At 43.7% G+C, this 25751-nt stretch overlaps 1 protein-coding gene across 2 annotated transcripts in view; it reads right to left on the bottom strand.

Moving 5' to 3' along the window:
* Window positions 1–25751, bottom strand: part of CRISPLD2 (cysteine rich secretory protein LCCL domain containing 2) — a 115096-nt gene that overhangs the window by 28928 nt on the left and 60417 nt on the right. For both annotated transcript variants that reach the window (XM_077453031.1, XM_077453042.1), the window contains 3 exons: window positions 18838–19133; window positions 2315–2433; window positions 1209–1341 (listed from right to left, as the gene is read on the bottom strand). In XM_077453031.1, the coding sequence (XP_077309157.1) occupies window positions 1209–1341; window positions 2315–2433; window positions 18838–19080 (495 nt within the window). In that variant the 5' untranslated portion in view covers window positions 19081–19133. The remainder of the gene's footprint in view (window positions 1–1208; window positions 1342–2314; window positions 2434–18837; window positions 19134–25751) is intronic.

Genomic DNA, 25751 nt, shown 5'->3' with positions numbered 1-25751 from the left:
GCGGCCGGCGGCTGCGGTTCGGCTCTGCCTGGGAGGTCGGGTCACCTGCGGGTCTCACGGTGCACTGCGGTACCGCATTTAAATAGCTGTAGTGGATTTAAAGGGAGCCTACCAGATGAGTTGCTCTGGTGTTACGCCCTGTACACATGGTTGGACATTCCGATGACAAAATCCGTCAGATTTTTTTCGACGGATTTTGGCCCAAACCTGTCTTGCATACACACAGTCGCACAAAGTTGTCGGAAAATCCAATCGTTCAGAACGAGGTGACGTACACCACGTACAATGGGACTATAAAGAGGGCACTAGCCAATAGTGGGGGAACCTGATGCATATGGATACTGTAATAGGGACACCTGATGTAAGAGGCCACTGTGATGGGAAAACCTTATGTAAGGGGGACACCTGATGTAAGGGGGACACTGTGATGGGGACACTGAATGTATGGGAACATTGTAATTGGGACACCTAATGTATGGGGACACTGATGGGGTACCTGATAAATATGGGCACTGTGATGGGGGAACGTGATGTAGGAGGACACTGCGATGGGGGAACCTGATGTAGGAGGACACTGCGATGGGGGAACCTGATGTAGGAGGACACTGCGATGGGGGAACCTGATGTAGGAGGACACTGCGATGGGGGAACCTGATGTAGGACGACACTGCGATGGGGGAACCTGATGTATGGGGAAACCTAATTTATATGGGCACTGTGAAAGGGGAACATGATGTTTGGGGACACCTGATGTATGGGGACGCTGTAATGGGGACACCTGATGCAGGCTGGTAGGGGCCCCAGTGCATTACTTTTCCGGGGGGCCCTTGATGCTATTGAGATGCACTGCCATTCAGAGTTGCCCTTTAAGGACCCATTCACAGTAAGGGCTCATTCACAAGGGCTTCTTGTGTTGTTTTTGCCTCTCTCTCCCAGTCGGAGCTCTGTTGTACAGGGATTGCAAGGGGCTGATACCAAGTCAAATTCAGGTACTTACACTGCATGCATTTAGAATAAACAGCATTTAATGATTTATGTATAACTATGAAGCTGAATTAATTTGTATCTTTTTTATCTGCCTGGAGTTCCGTTTTTTTAACCCTAACTTCAGCCTTATGGGTAACAAAAAGAATCATGGAATCCTTGCAGGCTCGCACCCAACATTGGAGAACTGCTAGGTCTTGTCCAGACGAGATCAGACCACTCACCTGGGTGTAATGGGTGCACATTGGTCCTGAACATCTCTCGGGACAATATGGGTTGCATTCATGTGGGTATGGATAGGTATAGTCCTTCACCTCATCATACCAGGACTGGACGTGAAAAGCCGGAGAGCGATATCTTCAAGAAGAGAAAAGAATTGGAATGTTATTTACCTTTACATGGGCAGTTATACAAATAATCTTCCTGTAGTCTTCCTGTAGCAATATTTCATGCCAGCGAGTGATCATGGCATGTAAGGTTTCTAGAGATTTTTGTAGCTGGCAGACCCAAAAATTGAGAATTCACTACAAGGTTTTTCTAGTCATAAGTCATCTTTCAGTTATGCCTGAGTATTGATGAGATGAACCAACTACTGCCTTGAATCTCTTGGGGACACCAGCTGGATCTCTGCACAGTGTTCCCAGCCCAGCCTCCTGTAGAGAATTTTTGATCACATCAATGAGGGTTGACCTCTTGCAAAGGACCAAACAGGTGGACGGAGCTGAGAACTTAAGTGTTCACATGTTTATTGGGGGGACAAACAGATTGTGCTCCATCATAGGTCAATTGAGTAATAGTCACATATCAAACTGACCTCTGATGTCTACTTTAAGTTTTGTAAAAAGGCACTCGTTTCCCCACGTTGGCCACCAATTGCAGTTCTATCACAATATGGAATAAATGGGGGTGGTTTGATTGATTTATTGATTATGACAAGCAGATTGTGCTGCACCATGGAACAGCTGTGTCATTGTCACACATCCGAATGACCTCTGATGTCTACATGCAACTTTGTGAGTGCTGGGAAAAAGGCACTGGATGTGTTTCCCAATGTTGAACAGCTATTGCAGTTGTATCCCACTATGCAATACATGGTGATTGATTCATTGGGACAAGTAAAATTGTGCTGCACCATGGGACAGTTGGGTTGTGGTTACACATCCAACTGACCTCTAAAGTCTTCATGCAACTTCGTGAGTGCTGGAAGAAAGGATGTGTTTCCCCATATTGGCCGCCAATTTCATTTGTACCTCACTGTGCAATACATGGGGATGGACTGATTGACTAATTGATTGATTGGTAGAATGATGGCTCCAGTAATGTCTCTCACCTGCCCCAATGTACAGCCAAGTTTTGTCCAATGGACATGAGAAGATTGGTTGGTCCATGCTCCCACATACACTCCTGAGCCCAGGCTTCTGAAGACCTTTCCAGCTCCTCGTCCCATGTCTGCTCAGACAAAAAAGAAAATAAAAATACTTTATTACTGATTATATTCTAGACATTGCCAAGTCTTCATTGGATAACCTTTTTCTGCATATAAATGTGAATCTGCTCATCTCAAAGAGAAGCTTCAAACAAAACTTTCATTTTTGCATTCTGGATAGAGTGGGAAAACCTTTGAACTTTTTTTTAAGTTTTACATTATCTCCTGCATATAAATGAATCTGAAATTGAAGTGCCGCACCTTGAATGAATAGTCCAGATACAAATTTATTCCAACACAAAATCAGGTGGAAGATCAAACAAGAAATCCAACACATTTCAGGGGACAAAACTTACCCCTTCATCAGGGCTTAAGGATAAGAAACACTGATTCCCCTTTGGGTCTGGTATGAATTTCAAGGGGACCCAAGTCCAAAAAAAGAAAAAATAGCACAAGCGCCCGCCAAACACCTCAATTAAAAAAAAAAAAAAAAAAATACCCTTATACAAACATGCAGGAATAGCATAGGAGGAGGAGTGTGCCCCCCCCCCCTGAACCATTTCAGGCCACATGCCTCAACATGGGGGGGTAACTTACCCATGTTGATGAGGACAAGGGCCTCTTCCTCGCAACCCTGGCTCATTGTTTTTGGGGGTCTGCGGGCGGGAGCTTATTAAAAGCTGAATGCCACTTTTAACAATAAGAGGGCTCTGAGATACTGACCCCGCCCCCATGTGAATGAGCAAGGATGGAATTCTAAAACCCTTCTACCTTACCCTAGAAATAAAAGCACCCAGACCAGGGATGAATCACTGGTTGTTAGGGCGGCCGGGGCCAGCTCTCCGACAACCAGTATCTCTGAGCTGGAACTGTCACATTCAGCAATAGTAGGAATACAACTGCTAAATGTTTTACTTTTCGCTGAACTCGGCCCACTCTGTAATAAAATAAAGTGTAAAAAATACATTAAAAACTTTAAAATAAATTAAAAAATGCATGCAGTAATTAATGCACTTTTTGTGAATTGCCCACTCCTAAGATAAATAACTAATTCATGGAATTATGGCACAACAAGCAAATGAAAAAATAAGTCTCATCAAAAATTACTTCCCTGTTAACCTCTCATTCATAACACAAATGAATATGATTATTTGAACGGACATAATTACATTATTAAGCCAAGTAAATGAAGTAAAAGTTACAAAGGATCCCATGAGGAGTAGATCACGTTGTGTGTTATGGTGGCCATACATGCTTCAATAAGCCCTCGTTCACATTGAATACAGCTATGAAAACATGCAACTTCATGTGAAATCGCACGATTTCAAAGCCGCATTTCAGAGCGACTTTGAAGACATCTGTGTGGCTTCATGCACAGATGTCTATGCAAGTCACTCCCGAAATTGCTAATTGCCGACAATAGGGTTGACCTCAACTTGCCATGCAATTTAAACCTGTCAAATTATTTTTCAATTTGTTTTCCAATCGATCTCTCCTGATAGGACTAATTGATCTACGGTGCAGAGACAGAGGTTTGTTTGAAATCTTTGCAAATTTATTAAAAATGAATAATTATTCACAGCCTTTTTGCTCAATACTTTGTTGAAGCGCCTTTGGCACCAATTACAGCCTCAAGTCTTCTTGAGTATGATGCTACAAACTTAGCACACCTATTTTTGTGCAGTTTCTCCCATTCTTCTTTGCAGGACCTCTCAAGCTCCACCAAGTAGGATGGGGGGGGCATCGGTGCACAGCCATTCTCAGACCTCTCCAGAGATGTTCAATCGGGTTCAAGTCTGGGCTATGGCTGGGCCACTCAAGGACAGAGTTGTCCCGTAGCCCCCCTTAACTTTTTTATCTATTTGTTATCTGTGAGCTTAGAGTCGTCCTGTTGAAAGATTAACCTTCACCCCAGTCCGAGGTTCAGAGTGCTCTGGAGCAGGTTTTCATTAAGAACGTCTCTATACATTGCTGCATTTCTCTTTCCCTCAATCCAGACTATTATCCCAGTTCCTGCCACTAAAAAACATACCCACAGCATGATGCTGCCACCACCATGCTTCATTGTAAGGATGGTATTTGCAAGGTGATGAGCGGTACCTGGTTTCCTCCAGACATGACGCTTGCAATTCAGGCCAAAGAGTTCAATCTTAGTTTCAGCAGACTAGAGAATTTTGTTTCTCCTGGTCTGAGAGTCCTTTAGGTGCCTTTTGGCAAACTCCAGACGGGCTGTCATTTGCCTTTTACCAAGGAGTGGCTTCCGTCTGGCCACTCTACCATACAGGCCTGATTGGTGGAGTGCTGCAGAGATGGTTGTTCTTCTGGAAGGTTCTCCTCTCTTCACAGAGAAACACTGGAGCTCTGTCAGAGTGACCATTGGGTTCTTGGTCACCTCCCTGACTAATGCCCTTATCCCTCCACCCAATCGCTCAGTTTGGCCAGGCGGCCTGCTCTAGGAAGAGTCCTGGTGGTTCCAAACTTCTACCATTTACAAATGATGGAGGCCACTGTGCTCATTGGGACCTTCAATACTGCAGAAATGTTTCTGTACCCTTCCCCAGATCTGTGCCTCCATACAATCCTGTCTCGGAGGTCTACAGACAATTCCTTGGACTTCATGGCTTGGTTTGTGCTCTGACATGCACTGTTAACTGTGTGACCTTATATAGACAGGTGTGTATCTTTCCAAATCATGTCCAATCAACTGAAATTACCACATGCGGACCCCAATCAAGTTGTAGAAACACCTCAAGGATAATCAGTGGAAACAGGATGCACCTGAGCTCAATTCCGAGTGTCATGGCAAAGGCTGTGAATACTTCTGTAAAGGGATTTTTTTACATTTTTTTTATTTTTAATAAATTTGCAAAGATATCAAACAAACCTCTGTCACATTGTCATTATGGGATATTATTTGTAGAATTTTGTGGAAAATAATGAATTTAATCCATTTTGGAATAAAGCTGTAACGTAACAAAATGTGGAAAAAGTGAAGCGATGTGAATACTTTCCTGGGTGCACTATATAGCCAACAACCCATTCAATCAATATACCCCCCACGGGAGTGGATTTCCATCAATGGAAGATGTGATCATGAGTTATCAATTGCATCTGTGTTTTTGCTGTGCATTCTGATTAACCAAAGTACTATCAAATTCATGAACAAAGCATTTCAGTGCTGCCAGTCAACGCAGCGAGATCAATCGTTTTCTGCTTTAGCCAATCGACACGAAATTGAGTCCAAATCAATCGGGAAGGGAATTTTGGCTAATTTGATGATTTGTTGATTCGATCATTTTAATCAAATGGTACATGGATCTATGTACATGGATTGAACAATTGTACATGGATTGTACATGACTAAGTTGCGGTGTGTATGGCCACCACCGAAGGAATGATTTTTTTTTTTTTCTATTTAAAAATATGTAAAAAACAGACAGAGAAGCAAAATGTGAGACTCTCCAACTCCACCACTAGCTTAGTTCTAACTCCCACCCCCAGCACAGCTCAGAACTGGGTCCAGATGTGGAGCGGATCACATGAAAGCAGCGTGACCCGTGCAGGACTCACTGGCCTCGGCTGACATGTGACTGCGCTCGGATATGTTTTGAAACCTGCAGAGAATTACCCCCTCCGACTTCTCCCAGACTAACGTTATGGCTTTGAGTTTAATTCTTGTTAACATTAAGCACTTCTGTCATCTGATTTTCATTATATATGCTGAGTGAGCACATGTGCGCGATTAACGCGACGTCCACTAAAGATTATTCCACCGGCTGGCACAGTGCTGAGAAACAGACTAAGACATTGAGCAGGATTTAAAAAGAATAAATAATATATTCTCAGAACATATGGAATTAAATCTGATGGGACGAATATTAAATATCTACCTGAAAGCGATATTTGAGGTATGGGTGGTGACCAATCACTACACCAGCTCTGCACCCTCTTTAGAGTCTTAATCCTCATACTGAAAAATTTCCTTGAGTGTTCCCACTCTTCCTTCTGAATTATTCATCATATAAATGAAGTGCAAAAGTTCTTACTAGAAGAGTCGCCAAGAGAGACCAGAAACTTCTTCAGCATCAACCAGACACCAAAACACCCATTTTGTACAGACATTGGACAACTTAGTTGGTGACATCACTGAGAATGCAGCCTATCCATACACTAAAAACCAATGACATCATTGAGAATGCAACCTATCTATACACTAGAAACCGATGACATCATTGAGAATGCAACCTATCCATTCATTAGGGAGCGGTGGCATCACTAATGCCGCGTACACACGAACGGAATTCTCGTACAACACGTATGACGGGACTAGAAAAAGGAAGTTCAATAGCCAGTATCCAATAGCTTCTGTCTCGTAGTTGAATCTGAGCATGCGTGATTTTTGGCGTGTCGGAATTGCATACACACGATCGGAATTTCCGATAGAAAGTTTTTCCGTCGGGAAAATTGAGAACATGCTATAAATTTTTGGCTGGAGGAAATTCGGACAGCTAAATTCCGATGGAGCGTACACACGGTCGCATTTGCAGATGAAAAGCTCTCATCTGTCTTTTTCTGGCCGGAATTCCAATCATGTGTACGCGGCATGAGAGTGCAGCCTATCCATTCACTAGAGACCTGTGACTTCCTAGGGAATGCAACCTATCCACTCATTAGAAACCGGTGACATCACTGAGAATGCAGCCTATCCATTCACTAGAGAGTAGTGATTTCAACTAGAATGCAGCCTATCTATCCACTAGAGACCAGTGACCTTACTGAGAATGCAGCCTATCCATTCACTAGAGACCAGTGACATCACTGGGAACGCAGCCTATCAAGTTACTAGGGAGCGGTGACATCACTTAGAATGCAGCCTATCCATTCACTAGAGAGAGGTGACATCACTTAGAATGCAGCCTATCCATTCACTAGAGAGAGGTGACATCACTGAAAATGCAGCCTATCCATTCACTAGAGAGAGGTGACATCACTGAAAATGCAGCCTATCCATTCACTAGAGAGAGGTGACATCACTTAGAATGCAGCCTATCCATTCACTAGAGAGAGGTGACATCACTTAGAATGCAGCCTATCCATTCACTAGAGAGAGGTGACATCACTTAAAATGCAGCCTATCCATTCACTAGAGAGAGGTGACATCACTTAGAATGCAGCCTATCCATTCACTTGAGAGAGGTGACATCACTGAGAATGCAGCCTATCCATTCACTAGAGAGAGGTGACATCACTTAGAATGCAGCCTATCCATTCACTAGAGAGAGGTGACATCACTTAAAATGCAGCCTATCCATTCACTAGAGAGAGGTGACATCACTTAGAATGCAGCCTATCCATTCACTTGAGAGAGGTGACATCACTGAGAATGCAGCCTATCCATTCACTAGAGACCAGTGACATCACTGAAAATGCAGCCTATCCATTCACTAGAGACCAGTGACATCACTGAAAATGCAGCCTAATCACTGACAAGAAACCGGGGACACCACTTAGAATGCAGCCTGTCCAATGACTTAGTGCAGTGATACCTCCAGGAATGGGTAGGCTGCATTGTCACGGTCAGTCTAGTCCTTATAAATGAAGCATACATCCATAGCTCAGAGGCTTGGCAGGCGCCAGAGTGGATGAGCCCTTCCCCTCCCCATCGGGGGGAGACACGTCCCAGCTGGATTAATGTTTCTTCTTTTTCCATCCAGTACACATTACCCACACACCCCCCCCCCCACCCCCATAGATATATTTAACGCTGGATTTTGGCCCCGATCCACGCACACTGAACTCGGAAAATATACAGGCTGAAGCAGCAGCACACCAGCAGCCTTCGCCCCGTCTAAGCGATTACATTTTGGCCCAGCATAGCCCATCCACATCTGGCCTGTGACAGCTTGCGCCAAACCTCTCAGCTACATATGAAACACTATTCCTGCCATAAAGCACAATACGGCAGATTATCTCGCCGTCCGGCTATCGGGATCCATCCACACTTGTAGATTCTTCCACTGATAGCTGTGCATTCAGCATTGCTGCTGAACAAGTGCTGATCATTGCAGGGTAAGGCACGCAGAGCGTCTGCAGTGTTCATTATCTCAGCAGATCCTGCCTATGGCTCTCCCTATGTGTGCATACTGACAAATAAGATTATGGAAGCACTGATACAATTATTTATAATAATGTGATCACATTCACAAACATGGCTGAATACCGTCATTGAATACATAGGCAGAGTCTCCATATCTGAACTTTCATTTTAAATCCGCTAAATACATTTCAGGAGCATCGTGACAAAAGGAGTGCAACATCTTGGAATGTGTTTTCTGTAGAAAGCAGCCACAGCTTGAGAACAGCAGCCTGTCCCCTGCCAGCAGGCCACAGAAAAGCATCCTTGCTGAATGGAAGCAGTGGTTTCACTCCCGAGGTCTGACAGACCCCCCCCCCCCCCCCCCCGAGTCAAAGCAATTGTCAAAGCATTATATACATCTATATGGATCAGACCAAAATGAGGGATAAATGAGGAGGAAAGAGGGACAGAGGTACAGTCCCTCGAAATCAGGGACAGTCCCTCAAAAATCAGGGACAGTCCCTCGATATCTCAAAATCGGGGACAGTCTCTCAAAATCAGGGACAGTTAGGAGCTATGCATGTGTGATGCTGAGACTCCATGATTGAAAGAACTAAAATTTAATCAATAAAAAGGGGCGGGGCCAGGGACAGTCAGCATACTTCCCAACTTTTTTGAGATGGGAATGAGGGACACCTATTGGCAAAAGCATGCAGGCATAGGACACACCCCCTACCATGCCCACTTAAAGGAGAATTGTACAAAAAAAACAAGATGGTTTTTACCACTAATATTCCTTTATATTGGCTTTTGGAATTTACAAATACAGCAATTTAGAAATTGGATGAAAGGTTTATCACTGGAAAACACTTTTTGATAGATAAAAAAGTGCCTTTTATATACAATATATATAGATCAGACCAAAATGAGGGACAAATGAGGAGGAATGAAGGACAGAGGGACATAGCTCCAAATCAGGGACAGTCCCTCCAAATCAGGGACAGTTGGGAGCTATGCAGTCAGGGTGAGAAGGGCTACATGATGCTGGGCGTCCTCCAGCCAGCAAATGACGTGGGGCTCTATTTGACTTGCTGCAGCTTCTAATGCACATTGTGAGAAGCTCGCAGTGTACGGTGAAATGAGTAAGCCATTTCAGTCCAGGAGAGGAGACGATACAACTGTGCAAGACTGAAGGGAAGGCCGGAGGTCAGATGTAAATTTCCCCGGAGCGGTGAATGAAATGTTTATGCGATAATGAAATCCGTCTCTCCAAATAAAACATCTAAATTAGGGAATCCTCTAAAAAAAAAAAAGTCTTTCATTCTCACTTGTACTGAGAAGCTGCAAAGGATTTGGGAAGAAGAGGGCCATGTGTTGGCGTTGGCAGAGGGTCGCCTGGGCCCGCCGAGTGCTTTTCACGTACGACGAGTTCAAACGCTTCGCCCACCCCCGGGGCCACCTCGGCCTCTCCTAGAATGATCCCGCGGAGTCACGTCAGGTCACCTCGGACCAGGAGACGAGGTCCTCAGGCTGTAATTTTGGTGGCAAACATTCTGGCTGCGTCTGCCAGCTCGGCCCCGTCCTGGTACTTTTCCACACTGCTAGAATGAGCTTCAGTCTCACCCCGCTCATACCTCTGCGGGCAGCGCCGTTACCTGCAATAAACTCCCTCTGCTACCACTCATCCCCCCATCACCTCGTCTGTTCTGGTCACCCGACCAATCAGCACAAGATTTACATTGAAAGATAGATCCCTATACACTACAATGGACACTCGGGATCATATCGGGCAATATTTGTGAAAGTAACTCTTGACATTTGAAAAATGTAGCTTACAATATTCGGGCTTGGGTCACACCGCTGCGCTGCGGTAATGTGCGCAAAAGTGCTTTTTGATTGGATTTTAGGATAAATGGACTTTGCTTAATAAAAAAAACATTCACTGTTAGAAATTTGTTTCAGAACATTTTTTCCATCCTCCTCCTTCGAATTTTCTCATCACTACATTGAAAAATAAAAGATGATATGACGTCACTAACACTTAGAAAATCAAACAAACGTTCTTCACTTGAAAACATTTGAACTAAATTCTGCTCGTGTATGGCCAGCTTATTATAACCTATATCTAGAGAGCGGTGATGTCACTCCTGTATAATATAACCTATATCTAGAGAGCAGTGATGTCACTCCTGTATAATATAACCTATATCTAGAGAGCGGTGATGTCACTCCTGTATAATATAACCTATATCTAGAGAGAGGTGATGTCACTCCTGTATAATATAAGCTATATCTAGAGAGCGGTGATGTCACTCGTCTATAACATATCTTATTTCTGGAAAGCGGTGATGTCACTCCTGTATAATATAACCTATAGCTAGAGAGCGGTGATGTCACTCCTGTATATAAATAACCTATATCTAGAGAGCGGTGATGTCACTCATCTATAATATATCTTATTTCTGGAAAGCTGTGATTTCACTCCTGTATAATATAACCTATAGCTAGAGAGCAGTGATGTCACTCCTGTAAATTATATCTTATATCTGGAGAGCGGTGATGTCACTTCTGTATAATTTCACTTATATCTGGAGAGTGATTATGTCACTCCTGTATAACATCTTGTATTTGGAGCGCGGTGATGTCACTCCTCTATAATATAACATATATGGAGAGTGGTGATGTCACTCCTGTATAATATAACTTATATCTGGAAAGTGGTGATGTCACTCCTGTATATCTTATATCTGGAGAGCGGTGATGTCACTCCTGTATAATGTATCTTATATCTGGAGAGCTGTGATATGCCACTTCTGTATAATAAAACTGATATCTGGAGTGCGGTAATGTCACGCCTGTATAATATACTTTATATCTGGAGAGTAGTGATGTCATTTCTGTATATCTTATATCGGGAAGGTGGTGCTGTCACTCCTATATAATATATCTTATATCTGGAGATCTGTGAAGTCACTCCTGTATAATATACAGTAAAACCTTGGATTGCGAGCATAATTTTTGCAGAAACATGCTTGTAATCCAAAGCACTTTTATATCAAAGCGAATTTCCCCATAAGAAATAATGGAAACTCAGATGATTCGTTCCACAACCATTTTTTCATAAGTCCTTCCGTTTATAGTCCATATAAAAACATTATAGCAATGTGACCAGGTTGTGTGACCATAAAATGTCCATCCACAAATGGAAACCTCCACAAGGGGATTAGAAACTAAATCCAGCAGGAGCTCCAGAGTATAAAAGAGAAGAGAGGAGCCTCTAAGTGTAGCAATATGTTGCTAAATGTTGTACCTTCATTAAATGTAACCATATTGCTACACTTAGAGGCGCCTCTCTTCTCTTTTATATCCAGTTGTGACATAACGCTACTTGTATATCAAGACATCAATTGTATATCAAGTCAACATCGGTAAAAAAAAATGTTGCTGGTCTTGCAAAATGCTCTCAAACCAAGGTTTTACTGTAACTTATATCTGGAGAGCGGTGAGGTCACTCTTGTATAATATAATTGATATCTGGAAAGCGGTGAGGTCACTCTTGTATAATATAATTGATATCTGGAGAGCGGTGATGTCACTCTTGTATAATATAATTGATATCTGGAGAGCGGTGATGTCACTCTTGTATAATATGATTGATATCTGCAGAGCGGTGATGTCACTCCTGTATAATATATGCTTTATCTGGAGAGCGGTGATGTCACTGCAGTCCATGAATAGTGGTGTCACCCTTTTTATCCCATGCAGTCATGTAGCACAGGCAAATGTTTTGGCAGAAATGACAATTCAGTTGTGTGTTTTGCATTTTTCTGGGGTTGCCCTGCAGGTTAAGTTTATTTTAGCAGTTGCTAATTTGGCGCGGAGGCGTTTGATCTTCAGAATTGGAAGTGAAATGAGCGACGTGGTTGATTATATCGATTTGTTCTGCTTCATACAATTTACGGGAAAGTTGACATTTATAATCATTCAGCCACCATGATTTAATTATTCACATGAGTGGCATGCTGGGCACGTGGTGTCAGATTTAAAGGTGCACTCCAGCCAAATACAAAGAATGCTGCAAATTAGTGACTAAGGGGGCGGCGGCTTATCTGCCAAACCCCTACATCTCTTTAAATGCTGCTCTCTCTATTTTGTGAATGTTCTGAGCCAGGAAAATGCAGGGCAGAGTGGGCCCTGGTCCTAGCTGAGCCCTCTGTACTCCTCAGGGAGTGAGGTTGCACATTACAAAGTCATGTGACTCGAGATAACAGTTATTTCTAGGAGCACTGTGAAAAGTTTACTAAATCTGGTTGCAAGTGATTATATATAAAAAAATCTGAATTGCACAGCTGCAATAAATCTAAATACTCTAAAGCCCCATACACACGATCAGAAATTCTGCCAGCAAAAGTCAGATGTGAGCTTTTGGCAAGAAATTCCAACCGTGTGTACGCTCCATCGGACTTTTGCTGGCAGAATTCCAGCCAGGAAAAGATTGAGAGCAGGTTCTCTATTTTTCAGTCGGAAAAAGCTCGGAAGCTTTGAACTTCATTTTCTCGGCTCGTCGTAGTGTTGTACGTCACCGCGACGATCAAAAGTTCTGAGAACTTTTGAGTGACCGTGTGTATGCAAGCCAAGCTTGAGCGGAATTCTGATGGAAAATCCGCTCGTGTGTACGGGGCATCAGACCCCATACACACTATTGGATTTTCTGCATATTTTTGTCTTCAGATTTACCAAAACCATATAATATGAGGTCAAACCTTAAGAGTTTCAATTTGTATGTAATCAGGCAGGCCCTTGCACTACATGGTTTTGGTAAATCCGAAGACAAAAATCTGCAGAAAATCTAATAGTGTGTATGGGGCTTTACACACCGAGGTAGGATGAGGTCAGTGCAGAGCTTGTCAATTAATAAAGCATGGTGGATGCAGTCGGCGAAGGGCTTTTCAATCAGTGTAGCAAAGATGATAGGATCAGTACAGTGTAGAAGGAGAGTATGAGGACAGTGCTGAGCTTGTCCATCGGTATAGCAGAAATCATGAGGTTAGCACGGAGATCATGACTCAATGTAGCAGGTAGGATCAGGTGAGTGCAAAGCTTGTCAGTCATTGAGTAGGGAGTATCAGGTTAGTGCTAAACTTGTCCATCACAATAGTAGGGAATATGAGGTTAATGCTAAGCTTGTCCATCACAATCAGATCACGATCAGATCAGTGCAGAGCTTGTCTATCAGTGTAGCAGGGAGTATAAGGTCAGTGCTGAGCAAGTCCATTAGTATAGCATTTATCAAAGGTAAATGCAGAGCTCATCACTCGGTGTATCAGGGAGGTTTAAATCAGTGCAGAGCTTGTCTGTCAGTGTAGTAGGGAGCATGAGCTTAGTGATAAGCTTCTTCATCATTATGGTAAGGAATATGAGGTCAGTGCAGAGCTCATCAATCGGTGCAGCTGGGAAGGATTAGACTAGTGCAGAGCTGGTCAGTCAGGGTAATAAGGGATATGAGGTTAGTGCTAAGCTTGGCCATCAGTATAGCAGGAAACATTAGGTCAGTGCAGAGCTCATCCCTCAGTGTAGCAGGGAGGATCAGATTAGTGCAGAGTTTGTCAGTCGGTGTTAAGCCTCATACACACGATCGGACTTTATACAAACTTTTCAGTGGATTTCTGTACCAGGGGCGTTTCCCGTGAACTTGTTAAGCATACATACGATCTGACTTTTTCAGCCAACTTTCACCAAATCACATGGTTTTTCTGCTCTTTACCGCCACCTTTGGTCAATATCTGTATTGTTGTCTGATCTTTTGCATTGGTTCCGAGCATGCGTGTTTGTAAAGTCTGATGGTTTTCTGTACACACGATCGGACTTTGCTCCATCGGACTTATGTTGTCGAAAAGTTTGTCTGTTTGCACAGCCAACATTTGTCCGATGTCACAAAACGAATTTGCATTTTTGTTGTCAAAAAGTCTGATCGTGTGTACGGGCCTTAATAAGGAGTATGATGTGAGTGCAGAGCTCATCACCCAATATAGCAGGCAGACTTAGGACAGTGCAAAGCTTGTCCATCAGTATAGTAGAGAATATTTGTTCAGAGCAAAGCTCATCAATCCATGAAGAAGGACCAGGTCAGTTCAGAGCTTGTCAATCAGTGTAGCAGTGAGTATGAGGATAATGCTGAACTTGTCCATCCTTATATCAGGATTCATGAGTTCAGTGCAGAGCTCAATAATCAGTGTGAAAGGGAGCATCAGATCAGTGCAGAATTTGTCAGCCAGAGTAGTAAGGAGTATGAGCTTAGTGCTAAGCTTGTCCATCAGTATAGTAGGGAAATTGAGGTCAGTGCAGTGCTCAGGGACGGACTGACAACTCATGGGGCCCCCGGGCAATAGGAGATTATGGGGCCCACAGGCAATCAGAGATTATGGGACCACACAGTATACTATTGGCTGAGAAGGTACTGGAGAGGTGGGGCAGCTATAATCTCAGGCTTTTTAGACCAAAATTATGTCGGTAAGGGACATTTCAGAGACAGATGTAAAAAAAAAAAACACAGATTTTTACATACTGTCGCTGGTTTTACTGAAGCTGGCAACCCTGATGGGGGCCCCTAGTGGCCCGGGGCCCTCGGGCAGTGCCCGAGTAGCCAAATGGTCAGTCCGCCCCTGGCAATGCTCCTCACTCAGTGTAGCAGGGAAGATCAGAACAGTGCAGAGCTTGTCAGTCAGTGTAGCAGGGAAGATCAGAACAGTGCAGAGCTAGTCAGTGTAGTAGGGAGTATGAGGTTAGTGCAACGTTTGTCCATTGGTATAGTGGGGAATGTGAAATGAGTGCAGAGCTTATCACTCAGTGTAGCAGGGAGGATGAAATTAGTGCACAGCTTGCTTGACAATCAGTGTAGCAAGAATTATGAGGATAGTGCTGAGCTTGTCCATCAGTATGGCTGGAAACATGAAATCAGTGTAGAGCTCATCAATCAGTGCAGCAGGAAGGATCAGATCAGTGCAGAGCTTGTCAGTTAGCGTTGTAGGGAGTAGGAGGTTAGCGCTAAGCTTGTCCATCAACATAGCAGGGAACTCAAGTTCAGTGCAGAGATCATCAGTGTAGCAGGGGGCATTAGATCAGTGCCGAGCTTGTCAACCAGTACAGCAAACATGTCAGGGAGACGAGCTTTTTAGGAGGTTTTCTAAATTAAATCTAACAAATTCAATGCAAAGAAAAGCACTATTCATAATGCTGATAATCAGCTTGCAGAACGATTAAAGTAAGGCCGCGTACACACGCGCGGACTGTTCGCCCAACTTTGTCCGTCCAACAGTTTCGGCAAACAGTCCGCTCAAACTTAGCATGGACGGACATGGCCACACACGACGGACGAACAGTTTGCTGAAACCGTGCGCGATGACGTGAACGGCACGTACGACGGGACGAAAAATACGACGTCCTATACACTGCATTATAGCTTTCGGCGTGAAAATCCTTTCTGAGCATGCGCGCAACTTTGTTTGACGAACAAGCCTACACACGGGCGGACTGTTCGCTCAAACAAGGTTTCAGCGGACAGTTTTTCGGAATTTCCGAAAAACCTTGTCCGTCCAACTGTCCGCTGAAACTGTCCGCTGAAAGCCCACACACGAGCGGACTGTCCGCCCAAACACTGTTCAGCGGACAAGGTTGGGCGAACAGTCCGCCCGTGTGTACACGGCCTAAAATAAAAATTCCAGAAAAGGAGGATATTAGGGATCGATTCAGATGCCAGTTGAGGTTGTCCAAAAAAATGGTTTATCCTTTATACTGTATACCCTCACTGTTCACTAATAGATTAAACCTTTCCATATTTACCCCTGAATGTTACTAATATTTTATTACACAGCCCAACTTGTTACTCGTCTTTTGTGGTTCATTAATAGTCAAAGGATCCCGCCCTTCCTAAATTTGTTCTTCCTAACTCTCTGCTTAAAGAAAAGCTTCTGTTTTCCCCACAAGAAAAGTGCATTCAGCAGAGGACAAATATAAAAAGCTGCCGGCTCTAATGGCCACGAGCAAACAGTATGTCATCTCGGAGCTTTCATATCCCGCGCCAAGCCAAATACTCCGCTCAGCTGTCTTTTCTGGGCCCAGGAGCCCTCGCTCAGGATTTTGGCCCCGCTCCGGGCTCTGCTGGGACCTCGGTTACCAGAATAGATCCTGTTCAGTGTCACACAGAAGAGCCTCTTTTCAGCAGATTCAGCTAAACGGGAGCTAAACATCTGGGTTCCTGGGCCCAAGGAGAACCATCTGGATGCTGATCTGTCAAAGTCTTGCTTTCTTTAGAAAAGGAGACTTATGGCTAAGAAGCGGAGAAAGATATCTGTGCAGCTTCAGCTGATTCTGGAAATACAGTTCATTTCACACTTTTCAGAATATGTAAAGAATCATTTCTAAAGGAGCCTTTTGGAGTTGAGTCGGGGTCCCACAGGTCATCAAATTTGTAGACTCCAAAATGAGCTTCTTGACTTGTTTGTTGTGGAGATCCTTCAAAAGCTTTCCTTTTAGTTTTGGATGGAATAGGGAAGAGTTGTCGTTTTTATTAAATTTCTGTTTAAGTCCAAACTGTAAAGATTTTTTTTTTACCTTAAAGCAGCGCTTCACACATATGGCCCTACTGCTAGATAATACCACTGTCTTTAGTGTTTGGACATTTTTTAAATTTTTTTTAAAAATGTTCCCACCACTTTCGGCCACATGTCGCTATGGGCAGGTACATAATCTTCAGTCTCCCATTCACTCCTAGGATATCAGCGTCATCAATCCCAGGAGTCAACGGGCATCCTCCGGTTCTGGCATTGCGTTATTTCAAAAACCAAAAATTACATAATGCCAGGTGGAGTTAGGCACCGCACTTGCCTCTGCTCCTTCTGGGTCCTTTGTTGTGAACAGGTTTCTATACCAACAAGGCCTGTGGTCAACACTTGCACAAGGAATGTCACTGGTGCCCATGCATGGGATTGGGAAGTGCATGCTGTGAAACCAGCTACACCAGGTATATGCAATTAGCGGACCTCCAGCTGTTGGAAAACTACAAGTCCCATCATGCCTCTGGGTGTCATGCTTGTGGCTTTCAGAGTCTTGCTATGCCTCATGGGAGTTGTAGTTCTGCAACAGCTGGAGGTCCGCTAATTGTATATCCCTGAGCTACACTAAATTCCAGAAAATCACTGACGCCAGCTTTGGATGCCCTTACCTAAGATGACCTGATCTGGCAAGCAAGCACTTGATGGACTATATTATTAATATCCAAATTTTAATAAGCATTTTTTAAGCTGCACAGGGATGTTTTTATTAAATTTTTCAGTAGCAGACTGTAGCTCCTCTTTAATTCCTGATGGTCGAGACCAGGATTGAACATGAAAGGAAATATCCAACAACACAGACTGCATTAAAGACCTGGTAGAGGTTCTAAGAAGCCGTCTTCGCTTAACCCAAACCGTAAAAAAGATATTTTGCCAAAATGTCTACGGTAAAGCGAAACCCAAACAAACAATTGTTTTTTTTTTAAACAAGCCCCACGAGAAAAATTAAGTAAATTATACATATTGCAAACAATTTTTATCGTAATTTTTGTTCAGAAGACAAATGTTTAGCCAAAAGAACCTGGACTATACAGGTGGGGATCAAGAAGTTCGATTTACATTCACGTTCTCATTTTCTCTTGTTTCCCAATTTAATATTCTGCTTAACCATTATTTAATTGCTACATATGTAATACTAGATCTGCCATGGCGAGGAAAGGTTGGAGGTCAAGTGGAGAGGACTCAAGTACAAGGTTTACATTTTCAAGAGTTCAAAAACAAAAATTTTTGGAAAATGTTTGAGTGCTAAACCAATTTTTTAGCAGCTAAAAGCTGACATCTGAGATCCCAATCATCCAAAATGTGGACAAAGGTGGTTTAATCACTTTTAGACATTTTGGTATCTAAAAGGACACAAACAGTGGAGGTTCCTTCATCATCAACTGAAAAAAAGACAACTTTTCCGAGTTAAGTTGGTTTACAGGGATTGATTGTTGTCCAAGCCTATTTAGGAAGCTCCAAACATAGACTTTGTCAAACAGTTGCCCCTTCAAACATGCACTTTCAGCAAAATCCAAGTTGGAGATAAAGCTAAACAAAATAGTCCTAAATCCCCAACACCAAAAAATGGCCTGGTCAATGAAATAAATCAAATTCCAAAAAAAAGCAAAAAAATTCACACAAATTTTATCACAATTGTCTTAGCATAACAATGCCACTGGACTCTGGACAGCAAGTTCAACCATACAGCTATGACTATAACTATTCATGTTTTAGAATTGTTATCAGATCTGACAACTCACCATGAACTCCATGTTAGAGGCTGATGGGTGAACCTGCCCTCGTAGCTTGTTGTGCAGTTGTAGGATCTCCTCTTTATCCGACCTGGAGATGGCCCTTTTGCTCCGGGAATGAGGAGTGTCACTGTTACTGTATTTGCCTAAAAAGTTCTCCAAAAAGGTGTTGTTGGGCAGGAATAGGCCATGGCACTGATCCACAAGGAGAAGAATGCTCAGCGGCAGGAACCACGAGTGCGATAAGCTCATGTTTGGAAAATTGGATGTTGGAGCTATATTGGGATGTTATACTCTGTTCAGCTCTAAAAACAGAAAAAGAAGATATTGAAATTAGTATAGGAATTGTGGATCAAGTCAACAGCTCTAGAAAAACAGAAACCAGAAAAGGTGAAATATATACAGGTACATAATCACAGAATAGGTGATATATTTACAAATATACACAGGTACATAATCTTCGGTCTCCCGTTCACTCCTGGGATATCAGCGTCATCAATCCCAGGAATCAACGGGCATCCTCCGCTTCTGGCATCGTGTTATTTCAAAACCAGAAATGACATAATGCCAAGCATTCAGTTCTAAAAACAGAAAAAGAAGATATTGAAATTAATATAGGAATTGTGGATCAAGTCGACAGCTCCAGAAAACAGAACAGGTGATACAGGATGAACACTACTTTCCAAAGTGTATGTAAAGAAATGCGCATACTCCTCCACTCCACCCCACCACCAAACTGCTGCTGTTCTATATCAATGCTTTCAGAGCCTGTAGTTCACCCAGAAGTATGTGCCATAGCCCTGCCCCCAGCTGGCGCTGGACTGCTAGTGAACACCACCAAGTTTTCCTTACCCTGAGCTGTTTGATTTCAACTTTCAGCCTTTGCTTGGCAATACAACAGCAGGTAAATTCAACAATTATTTGACTGTAGCTTCTAACAGTGGCATCCCATCCCTGTTGTATTTTGGTTCTGGGCTCATCAACAAATCCCAAATCCAGAGAAATAAGATCCAGTGCACATGCTCTCTTATGTGGGAAGAAGGCACTCAGGTTTAGTATGGCAGAAGCGTCTCAAGGGGAGTCCCTTCTTCATCAGAGCCTTGGGCTCCGCTCAAGGCTCTTAACATTTAATACTTAAAGTGATTGTAAAGGTATTTTTTTTTTTAATAACAAACATGTCTATACTTACCTGCTCTGTGCAATTCCATTGCACAGAGTGGCCATGAACCTCCTCTTTTTGGGCCCCTCCGCTGGCACCCCTGGCCCATCCCCTCTGTCCAATGTCCCCATAGGAAGCCACTTCCCATGGGGGCACTCGTGCGTGCTCACACCTGGCACTGGCTTTTATTGACATCGGCTCCCAGTGCTCCAGCAAAGCCAGTGAGACCCGGAAGTGAGGGGAGAGAAGATCTGCAGAAGCGTGCAGCGCTGGAACGAATGAGGGCTCAGGTAAGTAAAAGGGGGGGTGAGGGGGATGCTCTGACATCTAAACATGTTTTACCTTAATGCAAGGAGTGTATTAAGGTAAAAAATGTTAAGGTTTTATGACCACTTTAATAACACTTAATAAGAGCGTCCCAGCCATATATTCTGTGCTCCGCTTGCCCATCTGCGGGCCCAGGACCGTCATGGCGGGTGGAGGGGAGGGAGAAAAGTGGACATACGTCCGATCTCCTCCCCTGCTTGTTGTGACCCGGAAAGCGACGTGCATGATGTAACTTCCGGGTCACCCTGTCACTTTCCCTGATTAGCGGAGCCAGGAAGGGATATATTGCAACACAATGTGCATTGCAATACTGTACATTCAGTGGAGCCCAGAGGAGACATGCAGAGTCTTTTAGACCCTGCGTGTCTCATTAAAGAGAACCTATCACCTAAAAAAATCATCACATAGGAGACTTGGGGGGGCTAACTTTTTTTTTTTGCAAAAAAAAGCTACACCCAAGCACAAATGTTTTTTTGAGGCCCCCACCCCCACATATATGCACGTACAAACATAAATGCATGCGTTGGGGGCACCCACACATGAAAAAAAGTTCAGGTTAGGTTTAAGTGTTAGGGTCTGGCTACAGTGTGTTGAAGGGAGGGAATTGAATAACAAAGGCTCACGGTAAGGCATGGGGGTTGATTTACTAAAAGCAAATAAACTGTGCACTTTGCAAGTGCAGTTGCTCCACAGCTTAGTAAATGGGGCAAAGTGCCACTTTGCAAAGTATACCCAATCACATGCAAGAAAACAAAACATTTTTGCTTGCACATGACTGGAGTTTGCATGTTCTCTCTGTGCCTGTGTGGCTTTCCTCCGAGTATTCCGGTTTCCTCCCACACTCCAAAGATATGTTGGCAGGTTGATTTGCTGCTGTATAAATTGGCCCTAATATGTGATATTTGCCTTCAGTAAATCAACCCCACGGGTTCAAGTGTTGGGAAAGATATAATGTTAAGGCAGCCTTTCTGAACTAAGGTTCCTCCAGGGGTTGCTAAGGGTTCCTTAAGCACTGAGCAACATCTGCATCTCAGATGAGTAGCCACTATGAACGTTTTAGTTATCTGTGGAGGAAGGGGGGGTGGGGGGATCTTCCCAATGACCACAAAATGTGAACTTTTGACATAGAAATTATTAGTAGGGGGAAAGTTATTTCAAGGATTCATCAATGTTAAAAAGTTTAAGAAAGGCTCTGTTAAGGGCTTGATTGAAAGGTTTAGGACGCTTCTTGATGGCGAAACAAACAGCTCCAGTCGTGTCTTATTTGTAATTTATTAATAAACCAAATATAGTCCGATGTATTAAATGGTGAAAGAAGAATTACTTTTTTAAACTACGATAGCTGTAAAAACCAACAGTTGCCAACAGGAAAGAGAGACACTTGATATGTCGCTCATGGAAAGTGAGGATAAACCTCCTACAACATATCTGAGATGTGCGGACGGCAGCAGGTTTAGCTATCGGTGTCAGGATACAGGAAGCCTGAGCAGAGGAGGTACGTGGTGTACACCGGTTGATCTGGCCTCTCAGAGGTTTATATAACAGATCAGAGTTGCATGAAGAAGAAATGACTTTCTGTGGATCTCCAAACCGCAGATGACGCACAGCGAGATGTTCCAACCAAAAGCTTTGATACATAGACAAACGCTGGCCAAATATTTACAGAATTACTCACTGCTGCCCTGAGAGAGGATTGCTCTGCTACTTGGTACTAGAGATAGAAAAATAGATAGATAGATAGATAGATAGATAGATAGATAGATAGATAGATAGATAGATAGATAGATAGATAGATAGATGGGGTGATTATACTCATGCGGTAGATGTCCCTCTAACTGCATTACCCAGCTTTTCTGGTTCACTTGGCTTTCTTAGCCTTTAGTTCCAGCATCCTGCTACACAGCCCATTTCTGGCCTCAGGATAGGGGTTCTACTGACACCCCAATAGAAGCTGACCCGACTCCCAAAACTAGACCTCCCGTCACCTGACTGCTGGCTGGGGCACCTCTGACCGCCGGTTGAGACCTCCTGTCCCCCCACTCCTGGCTGGGGATCCTGTGACCCCCTGGGAGAGACCTTCTGTTCCCTGATACCTGGCTGGGGCACCTCTGACCCCTAGTTGAAACCTACTGTCCCCGACTCCTGGCTGTGGCTCCCCTGATCCCTGGGTGAGACCTTCTGTCCCCCAACTCCCGGCTGGGGCTCCTCTGACTCCTGGGTGAGACCTTTTGTCCCCGACTCCTGGCTGGGGCTCCTCTGACTCCTGGGTGAAACCTTCTGTCCCCCGACTCCTGGCTGTGGCACCTCTGACCACTGGGTGAGACCTTTTGTCCCCCAACTTCTGGCTGGGGCACCTCTGAATGTTGGGTGAGAGCTTTTGTCCCCCGACTCCTGGTTGGGGCTCCTCTGACTCCTGGGTGAGACCTCTTGTCTCCAACTGGGAGCCCTGAGCTATCCTCGGGCTTGAGTATATAACGACCATGCACACCCGTGTACTCATATAGGATGAAGGTATGTAGTAAAATCTGGACACAGAATTTAAAGTGCAGTCCCACCCAAGACAATTTGGAACCTTCAATTTCCAGGCCCCAATCCAGGTTCACTAATTCCAGAGAAACCCAAAACACAGCTTTCTTTGCTCAGAAATGATAGTCTGGAACTTCGCATTAACCCTTAATGTGAATCCTGTGTTCTTTTCGCCTACATTTTAACAGTGGCGCAGGGCCTGGCACTGTCACAATATTTAGAGAGACAGAGTTATTTCCCCCATAAGATAATCTGTGGACAAGAGTGTCCTTCCTCTATCCATAAACATTACAATCTGAGTGTGTATGTATGGTTACAGAATCATCTTTTGTGGAAAGTCACCCTTCTGACTTATAAAGACTTTTCTAAGTTTTTTAGCAAAAATCTGTGCCCTAAAAAGGGAGTCATAGGGCACAAGGCTAGACACCAGTATTGCCCGTGGTCTGCAAGCAGCTGATCTTTTCCCCATCACTGACTTACCATGCCTTGTTCTGTACTATGTCTTTATATGAAAGCCGCCATCTTGGTAAAGGCAAGGCTTTGCTTCCCCTCCCCATATCAGAGTTAACCCCTTGATGACTGGTGATCTGATGACTAGTGATAGAGGTGGAAGAATCCACAGATTCACAGAACAGATGAAGCAAAGGTAGGGAGATACTTGCACTGCAGGTCCTCAGGTACAGTTTCCTCTCCAGCAAGGAGACCAGTTATCAGCACAGTAGTGACAACATCAAATTTCACCCCAAATCTTCTGAGACTAGCATTCAGAGACAGCAGTGCCTTAGATCTTAGATCTTACCCAGAAGATATACAGCTATGAGGCTACAGAACAGGAATGCCTACATACATTCACATATCAGGAAATACACTGCTACTTTTTAGGAGGAATTTCAGGCAAATCTCCACTTTTTCAGTTTAGTTCCACTTTAATTATTTGCTCCACCCTTAACTTGGTGTAATAATTCCGCAACTCCCCAACTCTGACATTGGCTGTGTTTAGTGATCAGATTCTGATCAGGCTGGAATTTGTCTACAAGGAGAAATGTAGGAAATAGAGATTTCTGGATTCCCTATGGGGGGATCACACAGGTGGTCTGCAGGAAGGAGAGATGTCCACTATTAATGAGATTGGATGCCCCTCACACACAGCTGCTGCGTTCCCTCCTCGCTCAGCCAGAGCTTGGCTTGTCAAGGTTATAAATATGTAAACAGTGATTTTCCCATCAGACTCCACCGGAAATGTTCCAAGGGGAAAAGGGGAACATTCCAAAAGTATCAGCAGACTTAACCCTCTGTGCTGCTTGACTGGCCTGCAAAAAATAATTATGCAGCGCCCTACCTGCCATGTAGGCACATTTCCTCTCTGTGAGACAAGGCCAGACTCATTGCATTCACTTTTTGGATGATGCAAATGTACATCCCTCAGGCCAGTAAGCTGGCAAAAAAAAATTAAACATAATACTTAAATAAATATAACATAATATAATATAATAATAGATGTCTCCCTTGAATTTATTTGAACATGGGAAACCAATACAAGGTCTGTTTATACAGTGTGGTCTATACTTTGGTGTATAGGAGCATCCTTAATCTATCCTATTGTATCCATATATATATTGCAATATTTGTTATATAGAATTACAAGGGAACATAGGCATTATAACTTCCTATTTTCACTGCAATTCTGCAACATTTACTGTGAGTGCTCCATGCATACAGCAGAGCCTAGATCTCAATGGTCGGCTCTGACCAGCTACCTAAAGCACTGCCTGGGCTAAAAGACCATATGCAATCCGCCATAGTCCCCACCTGAACAAGGGACAAAAAGACTACAGCCAGCTCCTCCTGCATACAGGTCCACCACGCCCTGCCTTCTGCCCTGTCCAGGGCCTATGTGTGCTGGTGCATCCATATAGGTGTGCGGTTCTTAGTTCCCATGCCCCAAATGTGTGTGCCCCTCCCCATCTGGCTTATATATGGGCTCTACCTAAAAGGGGCCTAACACCTGGTGTCCCTACGTGCTGTAACTGACACTATTCTGGTACAGAGCCACCAAGTGGCAAAGTAGCTAAATGCCCCCTGTCTACATATGGTCAGGTCCAGTACTACTAGTCTGGGCAAAATATTGCCCTACAGTCACCATCTGGATTCAAGTCTGGCAAGAAGAGGCAAGGGCTGGTTGCTGTGAGACAACACGGTTGGTTCTTTTTTCAGGTCACAGACATCCTGTACTGTATGGTGGTATCCTATATGTTCAGTGGGATTTAGTTAATGTGTTTCTGATGGAAGGGAGACAATAAAAGCAGCTGTTTTGGGGGAATATATTCATCGTCATGCGGTGAATCACACAGACTATAACATACTCCAGATCGCAGTAGAGCTCTTTACCAGCACTCCAACCGCAGCCTGAAAATTAACTCATCATTATACCTAGCTCCCAGGATTGTTTCCAGGATTGCTCCCCTACACCCACAAAGCTCACATTATTCCATGGGACTTAGATGTCACTACACTCACTCAGGAAAAGTGTTGCAACTAAACTAATTTAGCAGACAACCCCTGCCTGCTGGGCATCACAAATTTTCACAAGGTTCACCTTTTGTACATTTGACTGCATTTGCCCCTATCATCTGAATAACCCAGACATTGGGAATATGTATTTCCATCCTCTGCAATTCTTAGAGACTGAATACACTGCACAAAATCATGTGACCAAAGCCCTTATTTCCATCCTGAAGCACTGTGAAAGGCCTGCTGAATATGCTGCTGCATGGCAATTCATATTCATATTACATTAAGTGGACTGAGAGATTGTAGCATGGCTGCAGTGTTCACTGGGTAGCATTTGCAGTTGCTGATTTGGTGGAGATACGTCGATGATATATGTGAGAAACATCAGCTGATCTATTAG

This window comes from Lithobates pipiens, unplaced genomic scaffold (genome assembly GCF_037356315.1).
Source record: "Lithobates pipiens isolate NorthernLeopardFrog02 unplaced genomic scaffold, aLitPip1_a1.2 Scaffold_10, whole genome shotgun sequence".
Lineage (NCBI taxonomy): Eukaryota > Metazoa > Chordata > Amphibia > Anura > Ranidae > Lithobates > Lithobates pipiens.
The sequence above is the reverse complement of the archived record's forward strand: the minus strand, read 5'-3'. Positions and strand labels throughout refer to the sequence as shown.